We start from the raw sequence: 18,596 nt of genomic DNA on the forward strand, positions 1-18,596 counted from the left end.
GTACAATTTCAAAATGTTAAGTATTTAAAATATATTTCTCATCCACAAAATACCTTTAGGGTATTAAAAACCATTTTCTTCTGTCAGAATTCCATTAAATAATAAAGGCCATGTTTCTAAAGGGCAGGAATTTTTCTTTTAGAGGAGGAGACTCTGCAATTAGCTATGGATAAAAAAATGGCATGTGCAACTCTCCTGTTTGGAGAGAATTGAGAGGTCAGCTGCAGGCCCAGTGAACTAATTACATAGCTACTCCTTGCCCACCACAGACATTTGGTTAACCACAGGGCATCTGTGGATGCTCCTAGGACACTCCTGCCCTGACATTGTTAAGGAGAAAAAGGATAGGAATTAGAACAGAAATTAGAATCTTGATTATTTTGTTTTCATTTCTAAGTTTATATTTTCAGGCAAAAAGTGAAATATAGTTATAAATGTATACTTCAAGGACACGAGAAGACCTAAAATAGAAGCGCTAAAAGTACCACTGAGTAAATAATTTAATGCTAACTTCAATAGTTATCCTTTCCCTCAGGGAAGAAATGAAACAAGGAGCAGAGGGGAGTGTGTGCTTCAGAGAACAGTGTGGACAAGTCCCTAGAGAGATTCTGAAAAGGCAGAACCCCAGAGGCCTTCAACAAGCTTAGTGCTTTAGAACTGCTGTGATTCGTGTAGACACGGAGACCATGTGGTCACAGTGAGGAAGTAATTGCCTGTGGGAAACCACCTTGTGCTGTGACCTGATTCCTAAGGGGACTGCATGTTGGGCACTTCCTCATCATGAACCCTCCAGATGGCTCCCTGCAGCCACTTCTCTTTCACCTGTGCAATGGTGCCTGCCAGTGGGGAGAAGTTAGGATTCCTAAATAAATCTTTAAAATATATCATGATCTGTCTTTGCAACTGGACTTTATGCCAAATAATCAGCATTCCAAAACATTCTCCATTAATCTCTTCTTGAGCAATTTATCTTTCTGTTATCTATGCCAGAATAGAAGGCACTTCTGTCACAAGAACTCTTCATATTCACAGAGGATTTGTGTATTCCTGATTCCAGTGGCTTCAATGGCTTGGTTTAATTTTGAATACAAATTGATAGACCTTTCAATAATGAGGTAGTCAAAAGGCTTTCTAGTCCCCAGTTGTCACCTGTCATGAATATAAATGCCAGGGTGATGCTATTTAAATATTTTGACTGACCCCCCAAAAAGTACTTCCAACCAAATTAAAGGCTGAAAGCTGAGGTGTAACAACACAAAATTGCAGTTGTGGCAAGAAATCAAATCAAATAAAAACCCCAAATTCACTTTAATTTTTTAAAAGATGGGAGGTGTAATAATATAACAATTGAATAATATTTGCCAAAGTTACAGGTCACAAACATGATTATGATAGTGCTTCCACCCGTCTTCCTGTGCCTATGACCTACAGGACCAGGAAGCCATCCCCAAGCTGAGTGGATGGATGTTTGAAACCGGGGCACACTCTACAGGAGTGAACAAAGGAAGCATCAACCTATGTCACCGCAGCGCTGGAAAATATACTCAACATTGAAGAAATGCCATCTTGTAAACACCTTTTCTAAATATATTTAAGAAATGAAAAACATAGGATGCCTAGGAACTTAAGTTAGTAACAATGATTGATGAGTTTCATTTATCTTAAGGGAAGAGACCTAGGAATAGGTCTGGTTTATTAGGCAACATGCCCTTAAAAAGAAAGAATGCCAAATAAAATTCTGAATAATGCAGTTTTAGGAAAGTAAGAGCTCAGCCCTGCCACTGGCTGCTCTGCATTTTGAGCAGGGGCTAGCTGCAGTAGCAAGGGTTAAAGGACAGTGCTTTCCACCTTTTAAGACTCAGAAAACATATTATTAAAATGAAAAGCAAAAACGAAAAGCTTTCTTCCTACAGCATTCTTGCTCCGGCCATCTCTTGCTCATCTCCTGCTTGGCTGCCACTCTAATTGGACTTGAAGTGCTGCCTCCAGGAAAGTGACTCAAGAACCAGCTGGAGCAGAATGCAAATAAACTGGTGGGGGAGGGAGCCCAGGAGAGAGAAGAGGATAGGAAAAGAAAAACAAAATTAAAAAGGAAAGGGGAAAAGAAGGACAGACACTCATTTGAGTATAGCTTATAATATTTTTAATAAATAAGAGCAGGTCCTGCGATATCACTGTGTCTTCATTTCAATAACAGCCTGTAAGCCCGGTAAGGGACAAGTAAGACACCATTAATATATAGATCTCTTTAAGCTGAAGTGTATCTATAACAACAAAGCAAAATGTACTTGTGTTTGAGAACAAATCTGATAAAAATGGGAATGATAAAATAAGCCATGTTAATGGTAATGTTTAATTTCTGTTTTCATGCTTAAGGCTACCAAACCAGATTTCCCAAAGGAAGGCTCTTTACTATGGTCTACTAAAGACCAAAGCCTTATCATTTGGAGATGAAAATGGCTTATTCTAGACCAACTGATATGTGAAGAGCCCAGCTCTTGAAATATGAGGTTATCTACTTGGCTCCTTTTTGTGACTCTTTTCAGATACAAGGGAGCTTTGGGCAACCAGCAACCCGGTATGAGCAGTCAGCCATGTATTTTCCTCAGTGCAGGAATAATGAACCAAGACTTGCTCACACATACACAAAGGAATAAAAAGGGACGTTAAAATCTGTCCATCTTTATAAGTAGAGAGGATCTGGGAAAGCACTATGAATAATCCATCTGAATTAGTAATTTAGACTAGTAAAGCTAACAGCTTTAAAAAACTTTAAAAAATGAATTCGTTTTTGACATGTTATGTAAATACGAATTATGGTTCTGAATCTTTTAATGTGTGTGTTTGAGATGTTTCTTCTTTGCCTCTGATACTATTAAAAGGCTTTTAAATATATGTCTAAAGAGCAAAGAACAAAACAAAGAAAACCTTTCTATACAAGCTAATTATAGTTCTGTTATTTTAATGTTATTTTACCTCATTCACATCAGATAGCCTGGAATGATTTCAAGGCTGACCACATACAGGAAAGGTACTCTATTTAATACAAAAGACTAAATACTCAGATTCTTTATCTACCTGGCCACTGCGCATGTAATAAATTAGAACACTGTTCTGGGATGTTGAGCTGGCCTCCAGAGGATTACAGATGTGTTGCAGTTCTTTCTCTTTACATGGCAACTGATGGCCCCTTTACATTGTTTGAAAAATAAATTTCATTGCCTATATTATTTTCCAGCAAAGTGAATCAATTATTCTTATCAAAATTGACCTGGTGGGGTAGTAAAATAGTGAGAAAGACCTGCATTATGCAAAAATGAGAAATGTTGCTTTACTGTGAAATGTGCTACTTCACTTTATTTAACCTTGAAGTATCAAAGATGAGTTGTGATTCTTTTGTTAAATAAAAAGAAAAAAAAATCTTCTATAAAATATCTTTAAAGTTGTTTTTATCAATTAGGTTTAAATAAATTTATTTTTATTTATATTTCAAGTCTTTAAAACACTAAAGAATATATTTAGTCTTTCATTTAATAGATAATATTGAGGCTGAAACATTTTCCCTTTTATAGCTATGCATCAATTTACCTGTGCAAAATCAGCAGCAAGTCGCATTTTCCCACCTTCACCAAGAGGTCTTATGAGACTGGCATTGCGAATAAAAAGTTCAATTGCTCTTTGGGCAATAGCTTCAGTGTTGTCAAAGACAAAATCCAAGCATTCAAAGTGTTTAAAGTAGTCACTCATAACTCTGGCAATGAAACCTTGAAGCTCCTTCATGTACAGAGAACAAGGAACATCGGGCTTTCCTGAGCTGGACAATGACCTGCAAAAGAAAAAAAAAACAGCCAATGCACTAAAAGGGACAATTTGACTTTTGTTCTTTCTTCTGCCTATTTCGATCCTAAGCAATTTTTTTCCCTTAATATGTAGAAAAGCCATTGTTTATTTTTGCAAAGAGTTAAAAAACATAAAACAATGTTTAAATTATTTTACAAAGACTGTTTTAAGATGCTAGGAAGATTGCTGAAGGAATCTTAGAATCCATTTACCTAAAGATTATTAAAAATTATTAAAAGTTATCCAGAAAACCATCTGTTCTGGATAATTCACATGAGTGACTTATGAACTCTCTCACTGGTAAGGTCTCTCTCAGTTTTACGACTCTCCATCCTGGTTAGTGCATAAATCAATAATGGATCCTGAAATAGCATTTTATTCTCTGTAATGGCAGAAAATGCTGCCTTCCCCAAACAAGTTCTTAGCAAATATATTTCTGATCTTGTGCTATTTAATTTGATCAGTCCAATAGTAGAATTCTGACTATAGAACTGGTTATGTAACAATACACATGGTTTGCAATTTTTTCCTCTCAGATGATGAGGTTTAGAAAAGTTTTAATTTGGATCAACAGAGGATGCCAGCTGATGCTCCATGAAATATTATTTATGATTTATAAATGTTTATAATTGCTCTTTAAAGACTATATTAAAAGAATGTGAAATATTTATAGGAAAGAAGAGTTATACCAAAACTAGAAATCACCTGATATTAATTAGCCAGCCTGTGAGGTCATCAGCTACATAATGCCGAATCCTTTTCAAAAAAAAGTTAAGTGTTTCCCTATTCTAAAGATGACATAGAGAAACTAGTGATGGTCTAGAGAAGAATAACAGATATGACTCAAAGGCCTAGAGCAAGAGAATGAGGTGAACTTAATTATTTTCAAATACAGCAATGGTTATTATAAGTGGGATGCTAGCCAAAGGTCTTCCACTTCCAGAAGCAGATAGAAATAGAGAAAACAGGCTTACATACCAGCAGGAGGAGGTGTAAAAAAGAATGTCCTAACCATGGCAAGGCCACTGATGGGGGCAGGTGGAATGCTACTGTTAATGGTGTCACAGGGTGAAGTGCTGCTTGGTACAGTGTACAGGGACAATGAGGGATGGCAATCTTCACGTGGGGTTTGGTTTTGCCAGGTTCAGACCACTGCATAACCTATCTTTATTCAGGTTTTATTGGTACAAAAGGGGAAGTTGCAAAAAAAACACACAAAAGCTATCAATCTCTTTCATATATCTTCTTAAGTGTTATCAAAAGCACTGTTGTTATCTTGGTACTACTCTGGTGGATTGTTTCAAGAACTGTAACTGGTCAGTAGAAATGATTTCTTTGAGGATTAGGAAATAACATGCTAAAATAAGTTTCATTAGCATGTATTATACAAGTAAAATAAAACGATCTATTATACAAAATCTTGAAATATGTTTTATCAATTTTCAATGTGGATTAGGAGCTTGATTTAAATTTACTGGAATACAAAACTTCCTTGGCAATTGCTAATGCTCAGTTTTTCAAATTATGCTGAAACTTTTAGTAAGAGGTTCTCTGATAAAGTGTAGTAGTAAATTGTGCAGAAATTTAAGAGAGCCTACCCATAGAAGTTGAAGATAGAAAGACTAAACAGATACACATTTGAAAAGTGCTAGACCAGGAGTCCCCAACCTCTGGGCCACGGACCAGTGCTGGTCAGTGGCCTGTTAGGAACCAGGCTGCACAGCAGGAGGTGAGCGGAAGACTAGCAAGCAAAGCTTCATCTGTATTTGCAGCCGCTCCCAAGCACTACTAGCATCACCACCTCAGCTCCACCTCAGATCATCAGGCATGAGATTCTCATAGCAGCATCAGTCCCTGGTACCAAAAAGGTTGGGGATCACTAAATGGTGATCAACTTCTCGTCACCAATCTTTTCTGTGTATATGTGTAACTCTCCACTCCTCATAGGTGTTAATCCATCACTTCAAGGATCTAAGGCCCTCCTACTTTTACTGTCTTCCCCCAGCCCCAAAGTAATTGGACATGAGTGATTTTACATTAAATAAAAGAATTTCAATGTACTATGTCAATCACTCATTTACATTTTATCTAATTTTATCTAAGCTTTATTTAAGCTTTATCTAATTTTGAAAGAAACATACTGGTTCTATTAAATAGATTTCAAATACCGGGAAACCATATTTGAGGATTACGTTTTAAATAGCAGGCAGTTCTATAACCGTTCTCCAGATAATTTACCTAGAATAAGTGTAAAGGGCTTGAAAGGGCAGGTGTCCACTACCGTTTCGCCAAGTGTGTCTTTGAGGGGCTAGTCTTACTATAAAAATAATGCCTACTTCTTGAATAGTTTACTTCAACTTTACCTTATATTTCATATAAGCCATACACATATAAAATAACATAACAGAAATACTAATAACAAGATTCTAGAAAATAGTAAAATTACTGCCGTAGGAGTAATACTTTAAATTCACTATAAAGCAATACTGCCATGTAGGGAAAATGACTTTCTGTGGAATCTCAAATGTCTGCTGTATATGGAGAGAGAGCTAAAATGGAGTCATCAAAGGCCATTTGGGAAAAACAATTAAGAATAACGTTATATACTTTAAAATAATGCTTCATATTCAAGACAATCCAATCAGTTAAAAAACCAATCTGGCTCACCAGTATTTAAGCAAACTGGTTAAAACATACTTATTTGAGAAACCAACTTTTAATATCTAACGTGTTATCTGTAGGGATTAGTCATGGCTCATGAATACAATTACTGAAGTATGTATCTAACTGCTCATAAAATAAGCCTATAAAATTCATTTTTGCTTCCTTTTCAGGGGCATTGATTATTGGTCTAACTGGAACATTTCAGATCACTTTTGAACAAAATTCATTTCCTCCCAAATACTGGTAATCAGCATTTTTGTGTAGAATTTACTTTATTCTTCTGTCCTTCCTACCAATATTAAAAATAGAGGCTGACTTTTTCGCCCTTCAAAAGATACATTGTAAATTAAGTAAATTATTTAAAAAATTAAAGAAGAATGCAATAATCACAAATTTTCTACAGATTAGTGGCTGGAAATTTAAGAAAGCAGATATCCTTTTAAACAACATGAACATAAAGAGAACAGGACAGTTCAAAAACAGTAATGAAATATGAAGTAGGAATAAAAACACATATTTAAATTTTAATATCTAAATGTTTAGTATGGTTAAGTTTTTACAAAAATTGCCCTAAGCATGTAAATAACTTTTCCAAATTCTCGTTAGACAGTTTTCTAATACACCGAGTCAAAACTATTTTAGTCTATTTAAAAAGATTTCAACAAACAACAAGTGTTGGTGAGAATGTGGAGAAAAGGGAACCCTTGTGCACTGTTGGTGGGATTACAAATTGGTGTAGCTAGTATGGTAAACAGTTTGGAGGTTCTTCAAAAAATAAAAATAGAACTACCTTATGACCAGCAATTCTCTGTCTGGGTATTTATTCGCAGAAATCTAATACACTAATTTGAAAAAAGACATGCACTCTTATGTTCACTGTAACATTACTTACAGTAGCCAAGATATGGAAGTAACCTAAGTGTCCATCAATAGACAAATGGATAAAGAAGATGTGGTAAAATATATATATATAGTGGATTATTACTTAGCCATAAACAAGAATGAAATCTTGCCATTTATGACAACATGGATGGACCTACAGTATATTATGCTAAGTGAAATAAGTCAGACAGAAAACAACAAGATCCATATATATGATTTCTCTTATACATGGAATCTAAAAGACAAAATAAATGAACAAACAAAACAAACTCATAAATGCAGAGAACAAATTGATGGCTGCCAGATGGGTGGGGGGTTGGGGAGATGGGTGAAAAAATGGAAGAGATTAAGATATATAAATTGCCAAACATAAAAACAGTCACAGTGTTATAAAGTACAGCATAGGGAATACAGTCAATAATATTATAATAACTATGTATGGTGCCAGGTAGATACTAGACTTATCAGGGTGATCAGTTCAGTTATATGAATGTCTAATTATTATGTTGTATACCTGAAACTAATATAATATTGTATGTTAACTGTAATAGACAAATAAAATTTTAAATAAAAAGATTTCAGTAAACTGGGTTAAGAACTATAAATCTTATTCTCAAGATACATATGATATGGATAAGCAGTACATATATGAAATAGCTATGGAATAATATTAAAATGTTTATGGCTAGGTGTAAAATGACCAGATTAGATTGCTACAAAACTCTAAAACAGGAAACTCACTCTTGGAAGGGGCTGGGCAGGAGCTTGCCCTCAAAGCCAGATTCAAACTAGCACAGAAGCAGAGGTAGGACATTTCATACAAGGAATACCATGCTTATGCCAGAGCTCAAATACAGGGTACTTATGAGATACAAAGAAAAAGATAAGATTGGGAAGTCTTGAAGTGCCAACCCAAGTCCTATAGATGTTAATGACAGAAGAGAAATGATGAAAACAAGAACTGAAAAATTTTAATCTACTAATGGAACTCACAATGGATAAAGTAGGATCAGGTTGGAGGCCAATCCTGTCACAATAAGAACAAGCCCTAAATGGCAGGAGACTTATGGAGTAAGGGTAAAAGAGGAAATGAAAAACAAATGCAATAAAAGTTAGTAAAAATCTTGGTTTAAAGTTATTACCCAGAAAAATCTTCTTGATGCATGGTGATGATTATGGCCTCTATAGCATCTCCCACTGAAGTCAGTAACGGTTGCACAGCGTTTCCCATAAGAACGTGGATCATCTGAAAAGAAGAGAAAAGGAAGGAGATGCAAAATTAAAGAAGACTACACCAAAAAACTGACACATGAGAAGCATTATGACTAAAAGTTTTCATACTATATCAAATTCAGACTATATACAATTTAACTGTAATAATTCAACAGAAGTCTCTTCTCCCTAACTTCTGTCAGCAATGACTTCTGAAGCTTAAAATAAGAAGAACATGGCACTGAAAAATCTCAACTCCTCCATTTCTCTCACATTTTCAAAAGTTTAATGGTCCAATGAGCCCCTGGAAAAAGAGGAGGAAAAGTGCAACTTATGAAGTACAGATCAAATGAACACATTTTTTTTTTTTTAAGTTTCTGAAAAGGGTGAGGCAAGACCAAAAGTAATTCTTCAAAATTGGAATGACATCATATGCTTGTAACCAGATAATATAATAAATATACTGGTGATTCTTATGAGGCAGAACAGTGAGGCATTTTATGAATTAGATTTCTATTTAGAATTTTACAGCAGTGATTCTCAACCGGGGGCAATTCTGCTCCCCAGAAAACATCTGGAAATGTTTGGAGACGTTTCTAATTGTCACAACTAGGGTGGGCAAAGAGTTTGCTACTAGCATCTAGTGGGTAGAGGATACAGATGCTACTAAATATCCTACAATACATAGGACGGTCCCCCACAACAAAGAACTAAAATGTCAATAGTGCTAAGATTGAGAAACTGTTCTATAGTGAGGTATAATCATTGGTTAAGTTATGTAAGACCCTAGGCCTTAGTTATGAGTTTTTAGTGTGAAAATACTGACTAAACCTCAGTAAATACTCAAAATCTAAAATTTAAGTATATTCTATATGTTTCAATGATGATTACATAGGATTAAGATGGATGGCTTTGGCTCATACAAATGATTTCAACCAAAGAGAAAAGTTTAAACAGGACTCTTACTCATTAAATTTCTAGATGCCATCTCTAGCCCTTGGGAGCTGGCAATCTATTAACAACAGATAACAAGCTATAGCGATATCAGTGCTCTACTCTACAAGAGTGCTATGGGATCATAGGAGAGATCTCCAGCTTACACTGAGAGGATCTGAAAAACAAAAGGTGTTGATTAAACTGAATTTCAAAGGACAAATAGGTAAGAAGAGTGGTAGGGCTAGAAGGGCTTATGTTAAAAGCAAAGGAACCTAGGAAAACTGATGCATTTGGGGAACTGCAAAGCGTTCAATACAGATAGTGTGAGGTGCCTGCCTATGGGGAAGAAAGCCGGGCAGCTGATGTACTCTGTGTAGGCTGCTAAGGAGTTGGAAGTTTATCCTGAAAGGACTAGGAAACCAATTATGGGTTTTAAGTAATGAAAAAATGTGGTTAAAGATCTGAATTTGGGAAAAAACATGTTATATAGTAGACTGGATAAATTAGACTAAGAGTAGGAGGACATACTAGCAGTATAGATGCAAAACTGTGAGCACCTGAACCAAATCAGAGGCAGTAGAAACAAATGAAGAGACAGGATGAAGATACTTTGAAAGGAGAACAGCTGAACTTGGTAATTAGATTTAAGGAATATGGAGTGGAAAGATTTAAGGGTACACTTAGATTTTTCTCTTAATGGTTTGGTGGTATTATTAACTGAATATGTAAATGCAGAAGCAGCAGTTTAATTTGGTGATGGAGGGAGAAAATGATGAGTTCAGTTTTTACTATGAGTTTGAAGGGCCTTTGGGAAATTGACATAGGCTATCCAGTAGGTGCTGATCTTACATTTGTAGTTTCTGACACATTTTGACTAGATTTGGTAGTCTTTGGCTTTCAAAGAAAGATGAGGCCAAAAGAGTCAATAAGATCCAAGAGGATGGTCTGTAGAGGAAAGCCAAATGCCATCTTAAGTTCATGCAGAAGAAGAGCTTTTGAATGATTAAGAGAGATAAGAGCTTCTATTTAGTATACATTATGTGCTGGGTACTGTGCTATGTGCTTCACGTGTAATAATTCCACTTAAAACTCAATTATTCCTTCCCCTAAGAATTACTGAGATCTTTAACTTGTAATTGGGGAAACTAAAGTCAAGTTAAGGAGATTGTCCAAAGCCATAACTGAGCAAGTGGATGAGCTGGGGTTTTCCAGCGGCATCTGACTCCAGTGTGCTTTTGGTTATACTTTGTCACTGGGCATAGAGTAGAAAGAGACCTTAGATATGGTGGAAATAGACAAGGCAACTTCAAGAAGGAAAAGTTGGTTTTCTACTCTGGGATGAAGGTTCTAACTACACATCCTTCTATGAATAATTATGAAAAAAGATAGCAAAAACAAAACAAAAATCTACTGGAGGGCTCTGGATTGGAGATGGAAAAAAAAAAGCAAATAGTTTTAGAGGAGTGTGGGAGTCTAGAGCAAGCAACCAGAAGGGCAGGTTTTCGTGTGTGTGTGTGTGTGTGTGTGTGTGTGAGAGAGAGAGAGAGAGACAGACAGACACTTTGCTCTAAGAATGACTTACAGTCATGCTAGTGACAAAGCTGGGTAGCTAAAACTGAGAGAAAAACAAAATAAAACAAAACTTGCAGTCTTTGCAGTCTTCCAGGCCAAAGGAACAGAGGAAGGAGCCCTGGTTCAACTAGGGCTGCTATAGAGTAAGAGGGGAATCTCAAAAAAGAGAAAGCCAGAGAAGAAGAATGCCTAATTCTCTATTTAAACTCAGCACTAGTCGTCAGTCGATAATCATGCATGTGCAGAGCAAACTAAAAGTGGTTTGCAACTAAGGTTTAAAGAGCTGAATGGAATGGCCAACTGCAGATATGTGAGTGTACAAATTGAGTCTAATTAAGCTAATTAATTGCTAAGGAAACATCATCAACACTCCTAGGAGCAATATCAAAAAATACTGAGTCTACATAGTATAACATTCACAATATTAAGGATATATTAAAAATTACTACTAAAACAAAAGCTAGAAAATGTTATCAATTCTCAAGGGAAAAGCTGTCAACCCTGAGATGACCCAGATTCTACAATTAGCAGGCAGGAACCTCAGTAGGGTAAAGAAGAAATACTCACAATAAATAAAATAATAGGAAATCTCAGTAGAGTGATTCAAAATGTGAAAAAGAACCAAATGAAAGTTTTTAACTAAAAAAAAAATTATACTACATGCAAGTAGAAATAAATGCACTTCTATAAATGCAAGGTTTCTATATTTTACAGAACATGATACAATATTAACTCTAATACTATGGAAAGTTAAGAATGTAATGTGGTAATCCACAGAGGAACCACTAAAAAAAAAAAAAACAAATCATGCAGAAGAACAGATAAAAATCTAATAAATAAAAATGAAATTCAAAAATCTTTTCAAATAATCCAAAAGAAGGCAGGAAAGAGGGGGAAAGAGGGGGAAAAAAACAGAAGGGATAAACAGAAAACAAAACTATATGCCTAAATAAAACCTTATTAATAATTATATTATGTGAATGTATTAAACAATCCAATTAAAAGGCAGAGATTATTAGAACAGACAAAATGGTAATACCTATATACTGTTTACGCGAGATGCACTTTAAGAATAAAGGCACAGAGGAGTTGAAAGTAAAAGGATAGAAGATATACCATGTAAACACTAAGCATAAAAAGGCTGGAATAGTTAAATAAACATCAAGTATAATAGAATGCATCAAAATAACTATCAACAAAAGCTAAAGAGAGATATTTCACAATGATAAAAGGGTCAGTTCATCAGGAAGGCACACCAATGATAAATATATATATAACAGAGCTCCAACAAACTAGCAACACAGCTTCAAAACTGGAGAGTCAAGAATCACATAATTAAAAGAAGAAATAAATTAGTCCACGATCATAGTATAAAACTGTAACTCCTGTTTTTCGACAATTGACAGAACAACTACATAAAATATCAGTGAGATTTGAACACTTTATCACCACCTTGACTTAATTGATATTTATAGAACACTATATTCAAGTGCAAATTATGGATTTTTGTCAAGCACACATGGTTCATTCGCCAAGACAGACCACATGCTGGGACATAAAACAAGACTTAATAAATTTAAAAGAACTAGAATCATACAAAGTATGTTCAATTAAATGAGAATTAAATTAGAAATCAATAACAAGATAGCTAGGAAAACCATAAATAATTGGAAGTTAAAAAAACCACTTCTAAATAATTCGTGACTCAAAGAAGTTATAAAGAAAATCAGAAATATTGCAAGCTGAATGAAGATTATAAAAAGCACAACACATCAAAATTGAAGTGCTCAGGGGAAATTTACAATTTTAAATGTTTATTTTGGGAGAAAAATGGTCTTAAAATTCAATGGTATAAGGTCTCAAAAAAATTTTAAAGGCAAAAAAAAGTAAGTAGAAGGAAATAAAAAAGACAAAAGCAGAAATCAATGAAGTAGAAAGATAAATAATAGAAAAAACTAATAAAGCCAAAAGTTGATTCTTTTAAAAGATCAACAAAACTGATAAACCCCTAGCTAAACTGATCAAAAAAAAAAGAGAGAGACAAATCATCAATATAAAAAATGAAAAAGAGGTTATCACTACAGGTCCTAAACAAACTAAAAGGACAGTAAGAGAAAATCATATACAGCATTACTCTGAATAGATAACTTAGATGACTAGACAAATACCTAGAAAGTCATGAAGTATCAAAGCTCATTTAAGAGACAGATAACCTGAATAGCCCTTTATCTATTAAATGAATTAAATGTGTAGTTATAAACTTTCTACAAAGAAAACTATAGGCCCAGATGGCTTCACTGGTGCATTCTACTAAGCATTTAAGGAGAAAACATAAATTCTACAAATTCCTTCGGAAAACAGACACAGAGGAAACATTTCCAAACCTAATTAGGGAGGCCAGTATGAACTTGATATAAAAACTAGACAAAAAATTACAAAAAAAGAAAACTATATACCAATATCCTTTATGGTTACAGACACAAATATGTTTAACAAAAGTTAAGTAAATCAAATCTAGGAATACATAAAAAGGGTAATATACCATGACAAGGTCAATTTAATATTTGAAAAAAATTCCTGTAAACTATTTTAACAAAAGTAGTAAAACCATATGATCATGTCAATACATATAGAAAAAGCTATTTGATGAAGCAACACCATTTGTAATAATAATAATAATAATAATAATAATAATAATAATATAATAATGTCTCAGTAAACCAGGAATAGAAGAGAACTTGTTTAATCTCATAGACCATTTAAGAAAAACTTATAGCTAACACCATATTTAAAATAGCAAAATACTGAGTGCTTTCCCCTATGTAAATAAGGTCCACTCTTATCAGCCCTATTCAACACTGTACTAGAGGTTCTAGCCAATGAAACAAAGCATGGGAAAAAAGGCATAAAAGTCAGAAAGAAAGAAATAAAACTGTCTCTATTTGCATGTGATATAATGGTTTACACAGAAAATTTTATAGGTAGATGAGATTTTCCAGTTAGGAAAAATATAAAGCAGAAACTGAAGAGAGCATCTTGGGGAATGCCTTCATTTAAAGGACGGATAGATAATTAACAACTATCAGGGAAAACTGAGAAAGGAGACTAGTTTATATTTCATAAGCTCTTTACAAGGCAGGGAAATGTGTCATACATTTTTAAAAGATTTATCTAAAATGGCTAAGATTACAAAAATATTGAAGCCTCAGCAATCTGAAACATTTCCTTTTATAGAACATCGAATCTTCACAATTAGGGAGGAATGAAGAATTGTCACATAAACTTAGCAATACAATTGCTATTTGCACAAGACAATCTCAGTAATAAATGGATCAGAATTACTGGGCCAACATGTTTAAATGGTACTTATACCCAGGGTGGTTATAATGAAATGACCTGAAATGTATTCATTAATATTAATTATGCCATCGATGATTTATTAGATAATGCCTATAACATGAGATGATGAACCTCAAGTCTAAAATAACACGTAATTTTGGCTAAAATTTAAACAAGGTAGAGAAGAAACACTATTATGTGTCTTTACCTATATTTTAGTAAGTAAAAATGTATGTTTAGTATCTTCTCTATCAAATAACAAAGGCATACATATTTTTGGTTCTTGGGCTATAGTCATTTATGCATCATAATATTCTATCCCTAATTCAAAGTGATGTTATAAATTTCCTACAATTTTATAAAATTCAAGGTTCCTTTTTGTCTAAGTCAGAGGGTTTTGTTTGTTTTTTACTTAATATGTCATAATGATTTTTATAAGATTTAACTAAAAAGCAAGGTCAAACTGTTTCACTGAGTTCTGTTAACATAAGCAATTAAGTCTCTAATTGGCAAGGCCACTTTAGGATGGCCTTGTACTGATTGCTAGTCTTCTCTTACCCAGAGAGTCTCCAAGAAATTTCTATTTTTAACTTGTCCAAGAGATTTTTATCATCAACAAAGTATAGGCACGCTGTCTTAACCTATAGAGTAGACTTTCTCAAACTATGAGCTGCGATTGTTAGGGGTCAAAAAATTAGTCGATTATAATCAGAATTTTTAAAAAGTAATATGAGTATAGAAAATAGAGTGCATCACAAAAAATAAGGAAAAGTATTGTTTTATGAAACCTTTGTATTAATTACAGAAATGTGTATAAACACATATTCTACATATATATGTATATATTTGAAAAATGGCTTATGTATCGTGTATGGGATGACAAAGTAAAATGTATTTCTTATCTTGGGTAGTGATAAAAAATGTTTCATGGCTACTGCTAGAAGGAAAAAGTGTTGAATTACAGAAAGAAAACTACATGTATTTTCGCTTAGAGGCAAGAATATTGAAACCTTTGGTTTGTCATACTGGTCCAATTTTATAGTCTTTTTATGATCATCAATAAATTGGACAACTCTTACTAAAAACAATTATTTTATTATGACAGCATTAGTAATATTTCATCATAATGAGATGAGACGAGTGCACTGGAGAAAAAGATACATAGAAAACATCCAAGTGTACTTTTACGATGTTGGGAAAAAAACAGACTGTCTCCTCTTACTCTCATATGTGAATTTAGTATCCTTAAGTTTTGGGGCCTGTTAAATGCCCATCCATGTCACCTACAGACAAGTAGCATGTGACCTCAGAAGTTCTCTTCTCCTTTAGGATTTGTGGCATCGTTCTTTCTCAATTTTCTTCCTCACTCTCTTTGTATCCTCTTTACTCTCTAAATAGTTCTCTTGGAATTTACTGGTAGTATTCTCTCTCTCTCCTTAACTTTACCCAAGTGATCTAAATTCAATCTAATACTTGACATTTATTACCTTTGTGTTGATATACAGCACCTTTTTATAGATGCAAACTAAGGCAAGAGGACACTTATTAACTTGTCTGAGGTCATAAGCCAGTTAAACAGCTGAGATGGAATTCAAATACAAGTAGTTTGGCTCCAGAGTCTGTGCAATATGGACTTAACTTACTTATTTAGTAAGCACTAAGTAAATACTTAGTAAATGAATTAATGAATGATGGTGGCAAAGTAGAGTAGACACAACTCTTTTGAGTCAGCAATGTCTGGTTTTATCAACTATATGACTTTGAGTGAGTTATTATTTCTAAGACATACAATGAGGATAATAACACATAAACAGTTGCTGTAATATTTCAATATATTGCATGTGAATAGCAAACAGCAGGTACTAAAGGTTATCTATTACTATTATATGAATGAGTTGCTTGTTTTTTAAAAGAGTTACCTACTGTCAACTATATATGACTCTTAATCTCATACCAGTATTATTTTTCATTAAACATCCTTAGTATTAGAAAAGGGGTATATTTATGTTCGTGTATTTAAAAGGGGAATTTACCCTGGTTTCACACCTTACAGATATACATTAGAGTTTCTAAGCCTTAGCATTATTGATATTTTGGGCCCAATAATTCTTTGTTATGGGGAGCTGTTCTATGCATTACAGGATGTTTAACAGCACCCTTGGTACCAGATGCACTCCTTACAATCAATATGTCTCCAGATATTGTTAAATGTCCAAAGGGGACAACAATTAACCTGATGGAGAACCACAGCCTTCCTAGCATAATACTTGGCTGTACTGCCCTAAGATAGAGTGAATACTTGTAAGACTCTTGCTTCTCTTCTTATGATAACAATTATCATATGTAAAACACAGTATGTAAACACCAACAGGGTCTATTTTTAAATTCTGGAAAATAAAAACACTCATGTATCTTTTCTCTTTAGGGTAATTATCAACATGCTACTTTTGGTATATGTAGAGGATTCTGAATTATTTTTAAAATGTGACATCTCCCACTCATCCAAACAAATAATTCTAAAACCCACTTTGATTTATACAGTCAAAGGTTAAATTAAATTCTTTTACCTGTAGGGCTGAAATTATAGTTTGCTCAGCTGCTGGTGGGAATGAGCTCTGACTGGAAACCACCTAAAACAAGATTTTGATCTCGTTACAGTTTTGCTTAACTTATTTATCTGTTTTCCATTTTTACAAGGAGGATGCATTCTTGCATTTATTATGTAATTCCAAGTCATTTATTTTTATAAATACTAATTTTGATAGTAACATGATAAAGTTCTTTCCACAAGCCACATATAAAACAGTATCATTACTTTAGCATAATGTCTCATAAATGTTTTAAAAACTCATTGGTATTTATTAATTTAGATAGGTTGAAAAATACTTTTCTGTATAAAGCAAATATATACATCAAATAATTAACACACACAGAATTCTAAAAGCTATCTTTGTTTTGTTCACTTTATATAGGTTTTAATGATAAAGTTTTAACTTGAAAAAGTTGATCTAAAGCTTGAATTTATATACTCCTTTTAAAAAAAAATCCACTTTTCTATGTTGACTGTAATTTTCAACAGTTTTAAAATACAAATGTCAAAGATTTCCCTTCTTACAAATCAATACAAACATTATGAAAATTCTGAAACTATCAATAAAGACATTTAAATCAGGCTAACTAAGCACAACCTTTCTTTGCTTTAGAGTAATAATTAAAGAGAAAATATATCACTTATTCTTTTTATTTACTTTTGTTCGTTATTTACTTTTCTGAGATTTACCTGTTAAAAAACCCTTTAAAATATATTCTGTTTAGTGTGTGAAATGCACATTTTTAAAAACCCCTAATTGATGAAAGGACTTGTTAAAAATTTTAAGTAATAGTCATGTAATTATTCTAAAATACAATCTAGCACATTAAAGCTTATATCAGAGATCAAGTTTTTAAGAACATCACCTAACCTTTAGCTTCCTTCAGGCTTCTAAACATTTATCTCCCTATCTACTAAACATTTTGAAAATGATTTATAGAGAGTAGCAAAAGCCACTCAAAAGTCAAAGATGGAGTAAAAGTGCTTTCCTAGTAATTACAAATGGAGTTCATCTTAGACATAATATATGAAAGCAAACAAGATATAATTCAGTCATTTTTTAGAATAGCAAAAAGAATATATATTTTTACTGCAAGTAATCATCAGTGATTATATCATAAAAATTCAATTTTAATGCAGCTCCTATCCCCCCACTTTTTGTGTAAAAATAGAACCTTTTTGATATGTTTGAGGGCTTAAGAGTTTTAGTCACTCATTAGCTTTGCTATAATTTACCACCACCCACATGATATCATATTATGCTTTGTAATAGGTATGAAAAAGAGACAATTTACCTATAAATTATTTGTTCAATAAATTTGATTATATCAACCAAACTTGAGAATCCATAGTTCATGTATTTTAAACCAAATGTATAACAAAAAGTCACACGGATAATAAAGGCCAGGGTCAAAGACTGTGTCAAAGGAATTAATTTGGCAGCTTATTTTATAATCATCACGTTGTCATTGTATTCTTTTGCAAAAAATTAAATAATAATTTCTAAGTCGTCTAAATTTGAGGCAAAAAGAAATATGAACTTTAAATTAAGTCAAAAAAA

General features: G+C 33.5%; 1 protein-coding gene across 3 annotated transcripts in view; it reads right to left on the reverse strand.

The window, feature by feature from the left end:
* COG5 (component of oligomeric golgi complex 5) overlaps positions 1–18,596 on the reverse strand; it is a 290,007-nt gene that overhangs the window by 19,202 nt on the left and 252,209 nt on the right. For all 3 annotated transcript variants that reach the window (XM_039849028.1, XM_039849029.1, XM_039849030.1), the window contains 3 exons: positions 17,013–17,075; positions 8,529–8,632; positions 3,589–3,826 (listed from right to left, as the gene is read on the reverse strand). In XM_039849028.1, the coding sequence (XP_039704962.1) occupies positions 3,589–3,826; positions 8,529–8,632; positions 17,013–17,075 (405 nt within the window). The remainder of the gene's footprint in view (positions 1–3,588; positions 3,827–8,528; positions 8,633–17,012; positions 17,076–18,596) is intronic.

This window comes from Pteropus medius, unplaced genomic scaffold, assembly GCF_902729225.1.
Source record: "Pteropus medius unplaced genomic scaffold, Ma_sr-lr_union100, whole genome shotgun sequence".
NCBI classification, from domain to species: Eukaryota; Metazoa; Chordata; class Mammalia; order Chiroptera; family Pteropodidae; genus Pteropus; species Pteropus medius.